This window comes from Pseudorasbora parva, chromosome 3 (assembly GCF_024679245.1).
Source record: "Pseudorasbora parva isolate DD20220531a chromosome 3, ASM2467924v1, whole genome shotgun sequence".
Classification (NCBI taxonomy): domain Eukaryota; kingdom Metazoa; phylum Chordata; class Actinopteri; order Cypriniformes; family Gobionidae; genus Pseudorasbora; species Pseudorasbora parva.
This window is the reverse complement of record NC_090174.1, coordinates 62,481,844-62,499,374: the sequence shown is the minus strand read 5'-3', so window position 1 is coordinate 62,499,374 and position 17,531 is coordinate 62,481,844. Positions and strand designations below refer to the sequence as shown.

General features: G+C 42.6%; 1 protein-coding gene across 12 annotated transcripts in view; it reads left to right on the top strand.

Annotated features, from left to right (window-relative positions):
- Positions 1–17,531, top strand: part of dnm1a (dynamin 1a) — a 144,674-nt gene that overhangs the window by 119,152 nt on the left and 7,991 nt on the right. For 7 of the 12 annotated variants that reach the window (XR_010904458.1, XR_010904457.1, XM_067439756.1 and 4 more), the window contains exons 17-21: positions 5,719–5,830; positions 6,704–6,715; positions 6,793–6,963; positions 11,705–11,946; positions 14,597–14,803. Coding sequence is in view for 6 of the 12 variants with exons in the window: in XM_067439756.1 (XP_067295857.1) it covers positions 5,719–5,830; positions 6,704–6,715; positions 6,793–6,963; positions 11,705–11,946; positions 14,597–14,803 (744 nt within the window). In the remaining 6 variants the exon portion in view is untranslated. Of the gene's footprint in view, positions 1–5,718; positions 5,831–6,703; positions 6,716–6,792; positions 6,964–11,704; positions 11,947–14,596; positions 14,804–15,863; positions 15,909–17,531 lie in introns of all 12 variants that reach the window. The other 5 variants (XR_010904460.1, XR_010904461.1, XR_010904459.1 and 2 more) reach the window with 1 other exon arrangement.

Sequence of the window (17,531 nt, the reverse complement as noted above, 5' to 3'; positions counted from 1 at the left end):
AGCATCTCTCTAGTTACTCCCGCAGGAACCCACCTCAAATTTCCACTGCCGCAGCAGTTATCTCCTTCGCTCAAACAGAAGCTCAGTTTTTCCATCCAGCCGGCTCTCACTGCCACAGCAGTGTTATCTCCTCCGCTCTAACAGAAGCTCAGTGTTCCCCATCCAGCTGGCTGTCACTGCCGCAGCAACGCTATCTCCTCTGCTCTAACAGAAGTTCAGGATTCTCCATCCAGCTGGCTGTCACCGCCGCAGCAGTGTTAACTCCGCTCAAACAGAAGCTCAGGATTCTCCATCCAGCCGGCTCCCACTGCCGCAGCAGTGTTATCTCCTCCGCTCCAATAGAAGCTCCGTATTCCCCATCCAGCGGGCTCTCACTGCCGCAGCAGTGTTATCTCCTCCGCTCTAACAGAAGCTCAGGACTCTCCATCCAGCTGGCTGTCACTGCCGCAGCAGTGTTATCCCCTCCGCTCTAACAGAAGCTCCGTATTCTCCATCCAGCCAGCTGTCACTGCCGCAGCAGTGTTATCTCCTCCACTCCAATAGAATCTCAGTATTCCCCCATCCAGCTGGCTCTCACGGCCGCAGCAGTATCTCCTCAGTTCTAACAGAAGCTAAGCTTTCCATCCAGCTGGTTCTCACTGCCGCAGCAACGTTATCTCCTCCGCTCTAACAAAAGCTCCGTATTCTCCATCCAGCTGGCTGTCACTGCCGCAGCAGTGTTATCTCCTCCGCTCTAACAGAAGCTCCATATTCTCCATCCAGCCGGCTGTCACTGCCGCAGCAGTGTTATCTCCTCCGCCCCAATAGAATCTCAGGATTCCCCATCCAGCTGGCTCTCACTGCCGCAGCAGTATCTCCTCCGTTCAAACAGAAGCTAAGCTTTTCCATCCAGCTGGTTCTCACTGCCGCAGCAGTGTTATCTCATTCGCTCCAGCAGAAGCCCAGTTTCTCCAACCGACTTTTACTGCAAACAGTGTCATCTCCTCCGCTCCAACAGAAGCCAGTTCCTCCACCCAAAGCCTCCACTACCACAGCAGTGATACCGCCTCAGCTCCCGCAAGAGTTCCGTTTTTCCATTCAACTTGCTCGTACTGCCGCAGCAGTGATCTCTCCATATTTCCGCAGGAGTTGAGGTTCTACTTCCAACCCGGGGGTTTCAAAAAACAAGTTAAAACGGCTCGTCCCCACGGCTGCAGCAGTATCGACAACTCCGCTCTCGCAAAGCCCGATACTCCACCGAAACCCGTTTCAATACCACAGCAATGTCGCCATCTCCTTTCCCACAGGAGCCCAATCGTCCATACAAATGGTTCGTTTGGATAGTTGGAAAGCAAGTTGAAACGTCTCGTATCTTTGCTGCAGCAGTTACAGTCAATTCCGCTTCCGCAGGAGCTCTGATACGCCCTTCCAAAACCCGTTCCACTGTCTCAGCAGCCTCACCGTTCCCTTACAGAGAGCCTAATTCTCTGTACAACTGGGTCTTCGGATAGTTTGGGAAAGCAGATTCAAAGGGCTCATCTCCACTGCCAGCAGTATCACCAACCTCACTCCTGCAGGAGTTCTGTTCCTCCATCCAAACTAGTCCCACCACCACAGCAGTGTCATCTTCTCAACTCCTACAGGAGCCTAATTCTCTGTACAGCCAGCCCATTGGATACGTTCGAAAGCATGCTGAAACAGCTCGTCTCCACTGCCACAGCACTGCTATCTCCTCCCGCCTACAAGCAACCACCCCCAGCTGACTACCAACGAGTTTCACCCGTCTGATACCACGACCACCAAAACCTCAGAAAATAATGATCAAAGATCTCCCGATCCAGTAACTAACCCCCCTTCGATCGGCACAGCACCAGTTCATGCTCTGCAACTTTTGGGGGGCATCAACATCATTTACTGCCTGCTGTCCTATGCTAGTAGCAATTTTTTGGGGGAGTACTTTGGGTTCGGGCCAAATACCGAGCTCGGAGCCCTCTCCTCGGACAGCACGCCAAATACGCATACTATTTATTCTATCTGAATTATTTGTAAGTGTGAACTCGTGAAATGATGTTTCTTAAAAAACTAAGTTCGGGAGAAGCACGTGCAAATGATCTACCTAATCATGATGTCATTCCAACCAGCTGTCAACAATCAGTAATCATCATGTCTACCAATGAGCTCAAGTAGAGGATCACATAAATAGCCAGTCAACTCACCAATGTTCCTTGACAAAGTTTGCAGCATCCCTCCACCACCCCTTCTACCTCACACGCACCTGGTTAACTTTCCTAACCAGAGATACGGGGGGAGTACTTTGGGTTCGGGCCAAATACCGAGCTCGGAGCCCTCTCCTCGGACAGCACGCCAAATACGCATACTATTTATTCTATCTGAATTATTTGTAAGTGTGAACTCGTGAACTATAAAAAAGCTCAGCAAAGGCTTTTCCATCTCCGACAGCTAAAGAGGTTTAGAGTAAGGTTTCATCTCCTGCTCCGCTTCTACACGGCCATTGTTGAAAGCATCCTTACCATATCCATCACAGTTTGGTATGGCAGTCTAGATACACAATCACAGAAGAAATTACAACTCTTCATCAACAGAGCATCCAAAGTTATTGGTTCACCTTTACCATCCCTTGAAACAGGGATAATCTCAGACATTACCCACCCTACACATAACGCCTTCCAGTTACTGCCTTCTGGGAGGCGTTATAGGACAATTGCCACCAGAACAACTCGTTTTAAAAACAGTTTCATACCTATAAACATATTAAACACTGAACGCTGAGGACTGTGGAGTAAGCATGGCCATCCTTATATAGGTTACTGTTTATTGTTTATTGTAATGGTGGAACCTGTACAAAGAACTGTACTGAAAACAAATTCCACCAGTTTGGCTGTGTGGTCATTAACCCTCTGGGGTTCTTCGGTCATTTCTGACCCGAATTTTTTTTTGAAAGAAATGTTAAAAATCGTAGCTTCATCTGAATGGTACGAAACTTGGTGAGGGTATTGGTACTTGGTATATGGACAGAAAAAAAAATCGGGGACAGGATTGGAAAAGTCTAAGTGGTCGTAAAAAAAATAGTCACACTCGGGGCCTTCGGGTCAAAAAAGACCCCCATAGGAAATGAATGGGAAATTGGCAAAAATATGAAAATACAGAGTTTTTTGTGCATATAATCTACAAATCAGCCAGGATGCAGAAAAAAAAGGACTCAACAGTGAAGGGGTGAATCTCTAAAACATCAAGAGTGCAAAACAGACAAACAAAAACTCACACACACACACACACACACAGGTTCTGTAATGCACTCTAGTGGTAAAAATGTGCTATTGCGTGATAAAAATGCTCACTGTGTCCACCAGATGGCACCAATCAAATAAAAAAATGCTTTCATGAGGCCTAGGCTTGACTCTAAAATGAAATACAGCTTTAATAAAAAAAGGAAAAAATAAATAAAATAAAATTCTATTATATTCAATGGGAAAAAATGGGTCATAATTATTGCATAAATATTATTTATAAATCATAAAATTATCTCAAAACACCAAAAAAGAAAAGAAAAAATATTATTGAACAAAAATATATTTCATTGATTTTACTAAATTTTTTTTTTTTTTGATTCCCGACCTCCGGGTCCTTTTAGACCCGAAGGTCCTGAGTGTGACCCATAAATGAAGAACCCCAGAGGGTTAAATAAAGAATTGAATTGAAAATGCATCCAAATTACAGCGATACGGTGCTCCGCAGGGGTCAGAAAGGATAAACAGTTCATTTTGAAGCGATCTCTTCTTGGATTCGGACGGCAGTTAAATCACCACACAACCTTGTGTTTGTCTAAAAACACAGGAGGTCATTCGACCGGGGATTTTTATGCAGGTGGGAGAAAAACACTGACTTTCTGGATTCAGACGGCAATAAAATCACAGACTAGCTCCTGTAAATGATGAAAATACCTTACAACCCCACAAGAAACAATTACCGTCGGAAAAGGGCTACAGTTTGACTATTAGGGATATTTTTTTATTTCAACATAAAAATATTAGTCATAAGCCCTGTTCGGATGGTAATTGTTCCTTATGTAGAAACCCTTCCACATGAGAATTGGGCTGGGTCTTTTAAGTAAAATAAAGAAAGAGTATTGCAATAAAAACATTTTCTCCTCAACCTTTCTGTTCCTGTCGCCTATAATAATAATAATGATAATAATAATAATAATAATACATTTTATTTGTAATGCGCCTTTCTCAACTCAAAGCGCTAATTTCCTAATAGGGGCTATAGCCCTATTTGGACGGTAATTGTCTCTCGTGGGGTTGTAAGGTATTTTCATCATTTACAGGAGCTCCTGTTTTTAGACAAACACAAGGTCGTGTGGTGATTTAATTGCCGTCTGAATCCACATCTCTGAGTTTTCAAGAAGAGATCGCAACAGAATTCACAGTTTATCCTTTTTGGATTATCTATAGCCAACACTTTTATTACTGAAACGCTGGACAGTATTTACAAGAATAATCTTACAACACCGCTCGAAGGAGAAAGAGGAGAAAAGCACGTGAACATTTGAAGTGAGCCGTTATTAGGGCAGTGATTACGTAATATAGGTTCAATTTGCACCTATTACTTATTTCCCCTCATTTTTAATTTTTTTTTTTAAACAGGACATTTGAGTAATTAATAATTTCCTATTATTAAATTCAATATGATTTTTTTATTCTTATTATTCCAAGCATATGACATTTTTACAGCAGACAATCATTCGCCTGAGCACATGAGCGGCGTTCCCAGGATCACAAAACTCGCTCCTCCATTGGGAATAAATCCGAACGCACGAGTTTATCACTGAGGTGACTGCATGTATTTTTACAGACGTCCACATGAGAAACAATTACCGTCCGAATAGGGCTTAAAGGTGGGGTAAGTGCTATCTGGTAACCGTTGTTGATATTTCAAATCACCAAAACAAACACGCCCCTACCCCCAAAAGGGTCTCGCCCCTATTTTGATAGCTCCGCCCCACACATGCGTAACCCAGAGGCATCAACGGCTACGGCAGAATCTCTGTGCATCTAATCCAGGTCGAATATTCAATGAAAAAGTCATCCCTTCTATCACAAAAACACAAACCGTTCTTGTGAACAACTCGATAGCATGAGCCGACAGTCCAACTAACGACATATTACAATTATGACTGGATAAGGGTTATATAGATCATGAAAAGAGTAAGCAAACATATATTAGGAGTGTAGTATCTTACTTGTCGGAGACATTGTGTGAGCTGATGCTTGAAGCACAGAGCGAGGAGATTTAGATGCTCCATACGGTGTGGAAATGAACGGGTCTTTATCATCGCTGAGGTGAGCCACAATACGATCGCAAATGGACTAACAAGCGAACATGACACACGAGCATAGTCAAGCAGCATAAATAAGGCTAGTTCTCGGCTAATGTCCGTCATGTGTGACTCGTGTGTTTTGAATAATGACGTGCACAGAGCGAGAGCGAGCGCTCTTCTCACCATCAATAGTAGACACACCCCTTACCTGCTGATTGGCTACAAGTTTGTTATTCCACTCGGCCCGTGTCCTTTTTCTAAAACGGTTTTGAAATAAGACTTACCCCACCTTTAAGAATAGATTGGGGAAAAAAATGAACCGAACTGAAAGCCGTGTTTAAAAAACGAGGTGTGTATTGAACCGTGGACTAACCTATTGTTGCATCCCTAATCCGCAGGAACGTGTACAAAGATTACCGTCAGCTGGAGTTGGCCTGTGAGAGTCAGGAGGACGTGGATGGGTGGAAAGCGTCGTTCCTGCGTGCCGGAGTTTACCCCGAGCGTGTGGTGGTGTGTTCCTCCTTACAAACCAAAAAATAAATGCTCTTAAATGGTTCTTTGGCGGGTTGTATGGTTCCATGAAGAACCTTTAATATCCAAGGAACCTTTCCGTTGCACAAAAGGTTCTTTAGACTATAAAATGGTTAGGAAAAAAAAAAGTTCTTTAAAGGGCTGGTTCTGTGTTTTTTTTTCTAGGCTTGGTTGTGTTTATGGGGCGCAGTATTACATGTCTTAATACTTTTTTTTACGCTGCATTTTTTCTTCTATTCTCCCTTTATTCCACACCGCTGTCTGTCCTTTGAACGGCTCGTCTGCTTCCTGCTTCTATGAAGCCCCTCCCTCCGAAAAACACAATGGTCTTAGATTGGTCAGATGGCCAAATGTAGTTTCTTGTATTTTTATTGGCTGAAGCACAGATTAAGGCCACGCCCCTTCCCATTACGGGCAGAATCTCACATCTGTGGAGACTAGCGAGGGTTTATGATGTCACCAACCCAGGAAGAAGCTCGTTGTAGTCCAAACCGGCCATTTTTGTAGGCAATAAACTGCTGTAACTTTAAAAGACAATATCTCCGTTTGCATTGAACTTTCAGCGCTGTAACTTTGCAGAGACTGTTTATGCTCAAGCAGCGACATTACACACTAACTAAAGTTACAAAAAGTCAAATCACATGCAACCACCCCTTAAAAGAACCTTTCGTAAAACGGTTCTTCAGGGAACCAAAAATGGTTCTTCTATGGCATCAGTGTGAAAACCCCTTTTTGGTTCATCCTGGCACCTTTATTTTTAAGGGTGTACTTTATTTATACAGATGTGTTCATTAATGATGCACCTCATGCTTTTCTCTTTCCCTCACGCTGCTCCCGGTTGCGTCGCACTAGGAGAAGGAAAAGGTACAAGCTTTCAGCCTTTTCTGTACGTTTTGCATTGCCGTTTTCCTTTTGTCCCAGAGCTTTTTGTGTGTGTGTAGAGCGACGCCGGTGAAGAGAACGGGTCGGACGGTTTCATGCACTCCATAGACCCTCAGCTGGAGCGGCAGGTGGAGACCATTCGAAACCTGGTGGACTCCTACATGAGCATCGTCAACAAGACCGTACGGGACCTGATGCCCAAGACCATCATGCATCTGATGATTAACAACGTAAGCTCATGATGTTGATTTATGGACCTAGGATTAGGGCTGCACAATTAATCTAATTTTTTATCGAGTTTACAATTACAGATGCCTCAATTATGTAATCGTTCAATAAAATATAATTACAAAAAAAAAGTCCACATATCCCTTAAATGCATACCATGGGTCGTTAGCGACCCGAGACGTCATTTTAGAGTTAGACATCAACCTTCTTATTATTCCTCAATCAATCCATTTTAAACAATATAACAAGAAAAAAACAACAGAATTATAATTAAATGACTGTTTTTCAACTAGCTTTTTGTCAAAATTGTATAGGGTCGCTAGAACCCGAGGTACGTACGATTGTACGTTTTTTTTTTATGATAAATGAGTCTATAATCACAAAATAAGGCCCAATTCACCTTTACTCCACAAGGTGGCGATGTCTGATACGCAATGATGAAGTGACGTTTCACTCATAGTTAACGAAACAATAATAATTATAATCTGCAAAACTTGAAATGGCTCAGTGATTTACTGCAGAGAGCAAGTACTAAACACAATCAAATATTAGTGTCACTGTTACTGATGATGGATGTGCTCAAGAAGCTGTCAGTGATCAAAATATTGATGGCGAATATGAGGCAACAAAATATGTTTTATTTTATTCTTCTGTAATTGTTACTCTAACATCAGGAGTTTTATATATTATCACGACAGGAATATAAAACTCCTGATGTTATAAGGATATAGAGATATATATATATCTATAGAGATATATCCATGTTAAATATAGATCCGGGTCGCTAACGACCCGAATATGTAAGAAATTGTGACAAATCTCGTCTCACACACTTTATTCAAATTCAGTCATTTCAGATGTGTTAGACCATTTTCAGACTTGAGCATAGTTACGCTAGTTATTTATTTAAATTTTTTACATGACTACCGGAACTAATGTGAGGAAATACACACACACACACACACACCTCTGGATCTGCCCTTTCTGTGCTTATGATCACACTCCTCATCCTCCTCATCACAGTAGCCGGTGTAATCCACATCTGGCAGCCCAGTGTTGTTCTTTGCTCGGGTTTTAACGAAAAGGAAAAGTTTTAATCGCTTAAAAGAGCTGCGATAGCTGATTTGAACGAGTGATATTTCACAGCGGCATTCCATCAAAATCTGCTTCATCGTCGCTGCGCTGTCATCATCGTGTCAAGCCCCAACGTTTCTGATTGGTGCCGCAATTTTGACGGATTAGAAATGGGTTTGAATGGGCTTTTTGCCAGGCTACTTGCAGAGCAAATCTAAATATGCCGGAAGCTGTCTGGGTTTTCCCAGGCTAACACTATATGGTAAAGATGTCATGAACTGGCTTTTTTTTAATACTGAGGTCAACTAATGACATTTGTGTTGTTTTTATAGTCAAAAACATCATAACTAATAAGTAATAGGCTTTTTTCTATACTGGTTTTGAGGCTCTCTCCTGAACGCTGGGTTTTGATGGGCGTGTCACTTGAGACCTGGAAGTAAACGCCCACAGCTAGGATTGGAGAAGATTTGCATATTTAACGAGCTTCAGCTCCGCTGTCATATCAATGCCCCTGTCAGATCACGAGGGAGAGATTATTAAAGTGGAAACTGCAATGATTCTCTCGATCACAGGGCTCGTAAACATCTTTATCAAACAAACAATGATTTATTTCTCATCCACCTGCGATTGATTGGAATATTATTTCTGTATTACATGGCCTGCACAATCGGCAGTGGCGGGCTGACAGGGCCATCAGGGCCTTCTCTGCTAGCCCTGTCAAGATCAAAAATATACTTATTTTTTTATAATTAAATAAATTAAATGAATGTGTGTCTGAACATGTCTAAATGCAATTACTGTATAATTCAGTATGTTACAATTATATATCCAGAAATAATGTGGTTATTTTTTGTGAGGCTGAGCTGTATTTACCATTTGTCATCATCTAAACGCATCACAGCTCCGAGGACCAGCACTAGAAGAATAGCTTGCCTTCCATTGAAGCTGCTATTTTCCATTGGACCATAACTTTGACTGACGTGGGTCATCAGCCAATCAAATTTTGATGTGTAGTGATAGAACGGCCCAGAGGCCCAGCGATATGTCGGTGCGCTACCCCCCGCTGATGTCATCAGCTGTTTGAACTTTTCGCGGGTTGTTTGCGATCTATGTGAAATGGCTATATGGCCGCCGCGAATGACGGGCTGCGTTCGAATGAGCATCGTATGCATTCTGATCGATCCTGATGCCAAGCCGGTAACGTTAGCTGACAAGCTGTCTTTTGCAGTTTATTTTGATGGTCTTTTTGTTTGTTTAAGAGTATTTGTGTCAGTGAGTTGATTTTGATTCATTTCACCATTTGCCTAAATAGTGACACGAGTGCAGTGGTATCAATAAATAGGTAAATTGCCTTTTTGTCTGACTAGCTGGTGTAAAAATAATGACAATGTCACGTTACATCATGAAATGACGTATGACTGTCGTTACCAATCAAAATGCGTGTTCATTTAAATGCAAACTTTTTAACACCGTTTCTCATATTTTCATTTAACCCATTTAATTGTTTTTATTAACAACTACACCCACCCCATCCGTAAACCTATCCAGTGATTTATGTTGCTTGCCCTCTTCCCAACGAGCTCTTTGAAAGGGAGGTTCGTAACCTTTTGTGTGTGTGTGTGTGTGTGTTGTTTGCGGAGGCGTGGGGTGTTTTGATCGTTAGTGAAGGCCCTGACAGAAACCCCACGGTATGCTACTGACAACTGGTCAATATAAGTGCGAACACACACATGCACACAGATAAAGAAATTCGGGGCAGGGCTACTGAATTAGACGTGTCGGTGGGCGGGGCTACTGAATTAGACGAGTCGGTGGGCGGGGCTACTGAATTAGACGAGTCGGTGGGCGGGGCTACTGAATTAGACGAGTCGGTGGGCGGGGCTACTGAATTAGATGAGTCGGTGGGCGGGGCTACTGAATTAGACGAGTCGGTGGGCGGGGCTACTGAATTAGACGTGCCGGTGGGCGGGGCTACTGAATTAGACGAGTTGGTGGGCGGGGCTACTGAATTAGACGTGTCGGTGGGCGGGGCTACTGAATTAGACGAGTCGGTGGGCGGGGCTACTGAATTGGACCTGTCGGTGGGCGGGGCTACTGAATTAGATGAGTCGGTGGGCGGGGCTACTGAATTGGACCTGTCGGTGGGCGGGGCTACTGAATTAGATGAGTCGGTGGGCGGGGCTACTGAATTAGACGAGTCGGTGGGCGGGGCTACTGAATTAGACGAGTCGGTGGGCAGGGCTACTGAATAAGATTAGTCGTGGGCGGGGCTACTGAATTAGATGAGTCGGTGGGCGGGGCTACTGAATTGGACCTGTCGGTGGGCGGGGCTACTGAATAAGATGAGTTGGTGGACGGGGCTACTGAATTAGATGAGTCGTGGGCGGGGCTACTGAATTAGACGAGTCGATAGGCAGGGCTACTGAATTAGACGAGTCGGTGGGCAGGGCTACTGAATAAGATGAGTCTGTGGGCAGGGCTACTGAATTAGACGAGTCGGTGGGCAGGGCTACTGAATAAGATGAGTCTGTGGGCAGGGCTACTGAATTAGACGAGTCGGTGGGCGGGGCTACTGAATTAGACGAGTCGGTTGCGGGGCTACTGAATAAGATAAGTCGGTGGGCGGGGCTACTGAATAAGATGAGTCTGTGGGCAGGGCTACTGAATTAGACAAGTCGGTGAGCGGGGCTATTGAATAAGATGAGTCTGTGGGCAGGGCTACTGAATAAGATGAGTCTGTGGGCAGGGCTACTGAATAAGATGAGTCTGTGGGCAGGGCTACTGAATAAGATGAGTCAGTGAGCGGGGCTACTGAATAAGATGAGTTTGTGGGCAGGGCTACTGAATAAGATGAGTCTGTGGGCAGGGCTACTGAATAAGATGAGTCTGTGGGCAGGGCTACTGAATAAGATGAGTCAGTGGGTGGGGCTACTGAATAAGATAAGTCTATGGGCAGGGCTACTGAATTAGACGAGTCGGTGGGCGCGGCTACTGAATAAGATGAGTCTGTGGGCAGGGCTACTGAATTAGATGAGTCGGTGGGCGAGGCTACTGAATTAGATGAGTCTGTGGGTTGGTCTACTGAATAAGATAAGTCTATGGGCAGGGCTACTGAATTAGACGAGTCGGTGGGCGCGGCTACTGAATAAGATGAGTCTGTGGGCGGGGCTACTGAATTAGATGAGTCGGTGGGCGGGGCAACTGAATAAGATGAGTCGGTGGGCGAGGCTACTGAATAAGATGAGTCTATGGGCAGGGCTACTGAATTAGATGAGTCAGTGGGCGGGGCTACTGAATTAGACAAGTCGGTGGGCGGGGCTACTGAATTAGACGAGTCGGTGGGCGGGGCTACTGAATTAGACGAGTCGGTGGGCGGGGCTACTGAATTAGACGAGTCGGTGGGCGGGGCTACTGAATTAGACAAGTCGGTGAGCGGGGCTACTGAATAAGACGTAGAGGCGCGTTTCGTCGCGCGATGACGTAAGGATAAAGCACACTATCGTTTTCTGGGCCTGGTGTCTATAAAAGCTTTTCTTTGACTAAAAAGGAAGTTTTCAACTCTGAAAGTTACAGGATAATCTTATATTACCATGACCTTTTATATATCAAAAGCTCAAGGGAAAGTTGATTTCTCAAATAATCACTACTTTAATATCCGCTCTCTTTCAGACGAAGGAGTTCATCAACGCGGAGCTGCTGGCTCAGCTGTACTCATGTGGAGATCAGAACACACTGATGGAGGAGTCGGCCGAACAGGCTCAGCGGCGCGATGAGATGCTCCGTATGTACCACGCCCTCAAAGAAGCGCTCCACATCATCGGTGACATCAGCACCACCACCGTCACCACCGCCCTGCCTCCGCCCGTGGACGACTCCTGGCTCCAGGTGCAGCGCTCCGGCTCCGGAGGAAGGTATGCATGGATGAAGCACGGATAAACTTATGATAAATTATGTTTTTATTGGGGAATGAAAGATTAGCTTTTTTTCCCCACCTACCTATTTTAGATGCATTTTAGGATATTGCATAAAAAATAAAAACACAATGCTCATGAATTCTAAAAATGGGCATAAAAAAACCTATCCCTCAATTGACGCAGATCTTTTTTAAAATCTAATAAGACGACGTGCACATTAAAGGACAACTCCAGTGAAAAATGACCCTAGGGGTAATTAACAGATGGTTAACGAGTAGAACGTTCTCTGGGATGCGTTTTCATGGAAATCTAATGTAAAGAGTTTTATCTCTAAAAACAGATTAGCTTATAACGTTAGTTTATGGGGCACAGGGTAAGTGAAATTAAACCGCTAGTTAATACCACTAACAAGGCTCAAAATAGCCTCACACTAACACGGCAGCATAATGAGGGTCCCTACAAGCAAACCGAAACAGTTTAATAAGAAGATACTTTATAAAGACAGTACATTACGCGTTTACAGACAGCAGCCAGTTTTACTGGCATCTAATGGGGATAAGTTGGCACTGCGCCCAAGCAAAATCTTACTGAGAGCTCATCTTTTGCGAAATCAACCCCAAATTTGGAACACAACTTTTTTTAGATTTATGGCTTTGAGGTTTAGAGTATATATAATAATTTTTTTTTTTTACTTCAACAATAATCTAGCCTGACGTGGTCATACTCAATTCTAGTCAGAATATGAGTCTGAAACTCCTCCATTGGGCTGTGATTATGAGGCGTGTTTCAACCGAACCAGGAAAGACAATTGGATAGACCTACAACCAATCAGAGCAACGAAGCGACGCATTGTCAAATGTCAACAGAGTTCAACTGCACTGTGTTGCCAAGTCCGCGTTTTTTCCACGGGTTGAAGCGATTATTATGTGATATATAGACCCATGAGTGGGAATTTTAGCAGGCAACCTTGCCAAACTAACACACATTTTACCCCGCAAACGCCATTTTCCCCCCGAAGAACCCCCATGAGAAGCTATTTGGGCTAGTAGATGACGCCTTTTGTTGTAAAAACTTGGCAACCCTGTCTGCACGCGCGCTGAAATCAGGCTGGAATACACGATCTTTGCCAGTGTTGTAAAATAATTTAATGATACACAGAGTACTTACCCAACATGATCATTATTTCTGAGAGAAATTGAGATGGTCAATGCAGATACAAACAAGCTCTCCGTTTAGGATTCAAACAAATATAATCCAAGCCCCTTTGATGACGTGCATGATTACGTTACTGTTGATCATCTGTCCGTCATTGTCTAAAGCCCGCCCTGATGATTTCATTGGTCCGAACAGTTTCTGTTCGGGGATAATTACTCCTCTATGGAGCAAGGCCAGACCGAATTGCCCGACCTAAAAATTGTGTGGGCGGGGCTAAATTCGGCTGGTATCCAGGCTAACAATAATCTGCCAAGGGTCTTGTTTTAAATGAGACCAAACTTAACCCTCTTAGGCGCCACGGTCGAGTTTACTCGACAAGATGCAGCACTGAATAAAATGGCCAATTTTGTCAAATAGGGTGTCAAATTTCATTCAACCTCCCCTCCACTAGACCATAGACATGTTGTACTTCATCCCCGACTCATACAAACAATGATTCTATACAAAATCTAAGAGCAAGATCATGTAAGCGGAGCTGGTTTGAGCAATCAGAGCATTGTCAACGTCAGCGAGTATTTGCATTAGATTATTATTACTATTATTATTTTCTAATGGCATCAACAAAGCTTACCCACAATGAAGTGTTTGGTCTTCTATTCGCGGACCCTGATTCTGAAGGGCAATATCAGATGATGGTGATTCTGAAAGTGAAACTAACCCTAAAGAGAGCCGGATGAGCAGTGATTCAATCCATTTTAGGAAACAAAACATGCAAATGCCAGGCCTGGATGCTTGATCTATAGAGGAGTAATTATGCGGAAAATTAACTGACCAAAATCATCAGGGTGGTGATGCCCTGCCTTTAGCCAATGACGGACAGATGATCAACAGTACCGTAATCATCCACGTCATCAAAGGCGCTTGGGTTGAATTTGTTCTAATCCTAAACGGAGAGCTTGTTTGTATCTGCATCACCTTCACTATTTCACTCAGAAATTATGATCATGTTGGGTAAGTACTCTGGGTATCATTAAATTCTCTTTTTTACAACATCGGCAAAGATCGTTTATTCCAACGAGCGTGCAGACAGGGTTGCCAAGTTTTTACAACAAAACCTGCCAACTACTAGCCCTAAACAATAGCTTCTCGGGGGGGTTCTCCGTAAAAAAAATGGCGGACATGGAAAACAACCGCGGGAAAAAATGCAGACTTGGCAACACAGTGCAGTTGAGTTCTGTTGGCGTTTGACAAATAACGTTATGCGTCAATCCGTTGCTCTGATTGGCTGTAGGTCTGTCCAATTGAGGTCTTTCCATGTTCGGTTGAAACACCCCATACTTACGAATGGAGCAGAATCCGACTCATATTCTGACTAGCATAGAGTATGACCACGTGAGGCTAGCGAACAATCAGAAGTGGATCTTTATCACGCATGCAGCTTTATTTTTTTCCATTGTGATTTCTTTGCTGACCTCAAATATTTCTCTGAAAGGTCTCCGGCCACCAGCCCTACCCCCCAGAGACGGGCCCCTCCTCCAGGGCCTCCGGCACGGCCAGGTTCTCGCGGTTCGGCCCCGGTCCCCCCCGCCGCCGGAGGGCCACCCGTTCCCTCTCGCCCTGGAGCCTCTCCGGACCCGTTCGGCGGACCCCCGCCTCAGGTGCCATCCCGGCCTAACCGCGCCCCGCCCGGCGTGCCCAGGTGAGATCATGCTATAACTCTGGCTGTACAAATTGCTGATGAAATGATGTATTTGTGCAGGAAATCAATACCAAAGCACTCATATTGTTAAAGCTGCAGTGTGTAATTTCTGCAGCACTAGCGCCACCTAGTGGAAATGCAAGATGCTTGTTTTACATTGCCAGTCTATACGTGTGTCCGACCAATTCCAGCTACGTCTACATGAAGCCAGATACATTTGAAAACGGCTTTTGCTAAAATTCTTACTGCATGCAAAAATTGTAATAAAAGTTAACATGCTTAACAAATTTCTAATGCTATTCTTCTGGCATGATCATTTCACTATCAAAATATCTCACTACTAGACCTGCACGATTGGGGATAAGTTGAGAATCTAATTTTTGTGTGATTAGCTTATAAGTAAATAATAACTTAAGCACATCTTTCAACTTAGATTCAAAATAACTCACAATTTCATGCATAACTTTTAATTCAGCTCAGAATATCTCAAATATGGTGTCTCTTCCGACCTCTTGTGGAAAAATACTAATATATTTCATGTCTCTAGATGGCCTTATAGCTCTATATGGAGGACAAAAACGCCATCTGTAGAGAAAACGATCCCTAAAATTATACTTAGTTTTTTTTGTCCAGAAAGCTTATTTCATTTCGATATTTTTTTTCAATTTTTTTTATTATTATTTACCTTTAAATTGCTAGTTTTCAATCAATAAATAATAATTTAAGTTCTTTCAACTTAAATTCAAAATAACTCACGATTTCATGCATAACTCTTAAAGGGATAGTTCCCATTAATTCAGCTCACAACATCTCACATTAGGTATCTGCCGACCTCTTGTGGAAAAATAATAATATGATATTTCAGCTCTATATGGAAGACAAAAATGCAGTCTCAGTGTGAACAAAAGGCCAAAACGTAGAGAAAACAATGCCTTTTCAAATGTATCCAGATTATTGTAGACGTAGCCTCGGTCTAATGGAGCAGAAATTACAACATAAAACGCTGTACATGAAACCTAATGCTCAGAAAAGACTAAACTGAACATCCGTTTGCTCTCAGCCGCGGATTGTGAGATTTGCCGGTGGAATAAGTGCAGTGGTGTGGGTGAGTTAACCGATCACCACCAACGTTTAAACGATCTGAAATCAAACTCATTAATGTTATCAAAGTGCCATCCAATCATATTTAGATGTCCACAGTCTGCCGTCCTGCTTCTAGCTCTTAATATCGTTCAAACGTTACAGATTTAGGGCTGGGTGATATAGCGAATATTTGCTGGTGAAGTAATATCTTTATTGGTCAGACTAGTTTCAGGATCCTTCGTTGTCCCGTAAGTAGAGCAGATAAGTTTAATTTATTCCTGTGAATCAGCTCAGGTGGTCTGAAAATGAACAGTGAACAATTGGTGGCATTTCAAATGTTTGTACATAAATACAAGGGAATTCAAAAGTTTGGAGTCGGGAAGATTTTTAAAAATGTTTTTGAAGGTGCATTTATCTGATGAGATGAGAAAACAGGGATATTGTAATCATTTTAAATAACTATTCCTGTGATGTCAAAGCTTGTCTAAAAATGATTTGCTGTTCAATATAGGCCTGTCGCAATAATCAATATAGCGATTTATCGCACAATATATGTACATGACCTCAATCATTTTTTGTGATGCAATATATCGGCCATTATGTTTACATGATAATGAACAAAAGGTGCCATTTGAGGCGTTTAATGTGTTTTCGTGACTACTCCTGACAGTTTGGAAGAATAAGCCCAAATGGACTCAATCCCCTGTTCCGGTGCGCATATAAATGTCAACTCAGTGTTAAAGCCGTTTCACAAGGGAAAATATTTATTTACTATAAATCGTATTATTTATGATAATATATTTTTTACCCTTAATTTTCATGATCTAAAGAATTAAAAGGTTGTCATTTGAAAGTGTGTAGGTCTACTCATCTTAAAATGAAAATAATATCGTTTATCGCAATTATCTCTGGACGATATATCGTCAAAGAAAAAGTAGTTATCGCGACAGGCCTATGTTCATATTTTTGCGAAAACGTATACATTTTTTTATTCACAGGATTCTTTGATGAATAGAAAATTGAAAAGAACAGCATTTATTTGAAATTAAAATCTTTTCTAACATTATAAAATGTCTTTACTGTCACTTTTGAGTATTAATGTATTCATTTTTTAACTCTCATTCATCCCTCGCACTTTGTAACAAATCGTTCTCTCGCGGGCCAAAATGACCCGAAGCCCTAAAGTTAAACTTCATTAAAAAAAAAAATTGTCCAAAAAGCGTTTTTTTTCTTATGTATTTTTCAGCGATTTATTTAATTTTTTTTATCCATCCATTAAATTACTAGATTGTATTTATTAATAAATAAATAAATCATAATTTAAGCAAAAGCTTTCAACTTAAATTCAAAATAACTTTTAATTCAGCTCCCATTGGGTGTCTTTGCTGACCTCTCGTGGAAAAATAATAATATGACATTTCATAATTCTTGCCAATAGATAGTTCTATATATTTTTGGTAAAGTTTTAGCATTTTTTGTTTGAATTTGGAGCATTTTTAGGGTCTTCTACATGTACTGAAACATTCCTAAGAGGGGTCAAATTGACCCGTGCAGGAAGGATGTGTTACTTTTTAACATTTCAACCACAAACCTCCAGTACATTTTTTGTTGTGTGTATTCATGGTTCAAGTGTGAGAAAAAAGTC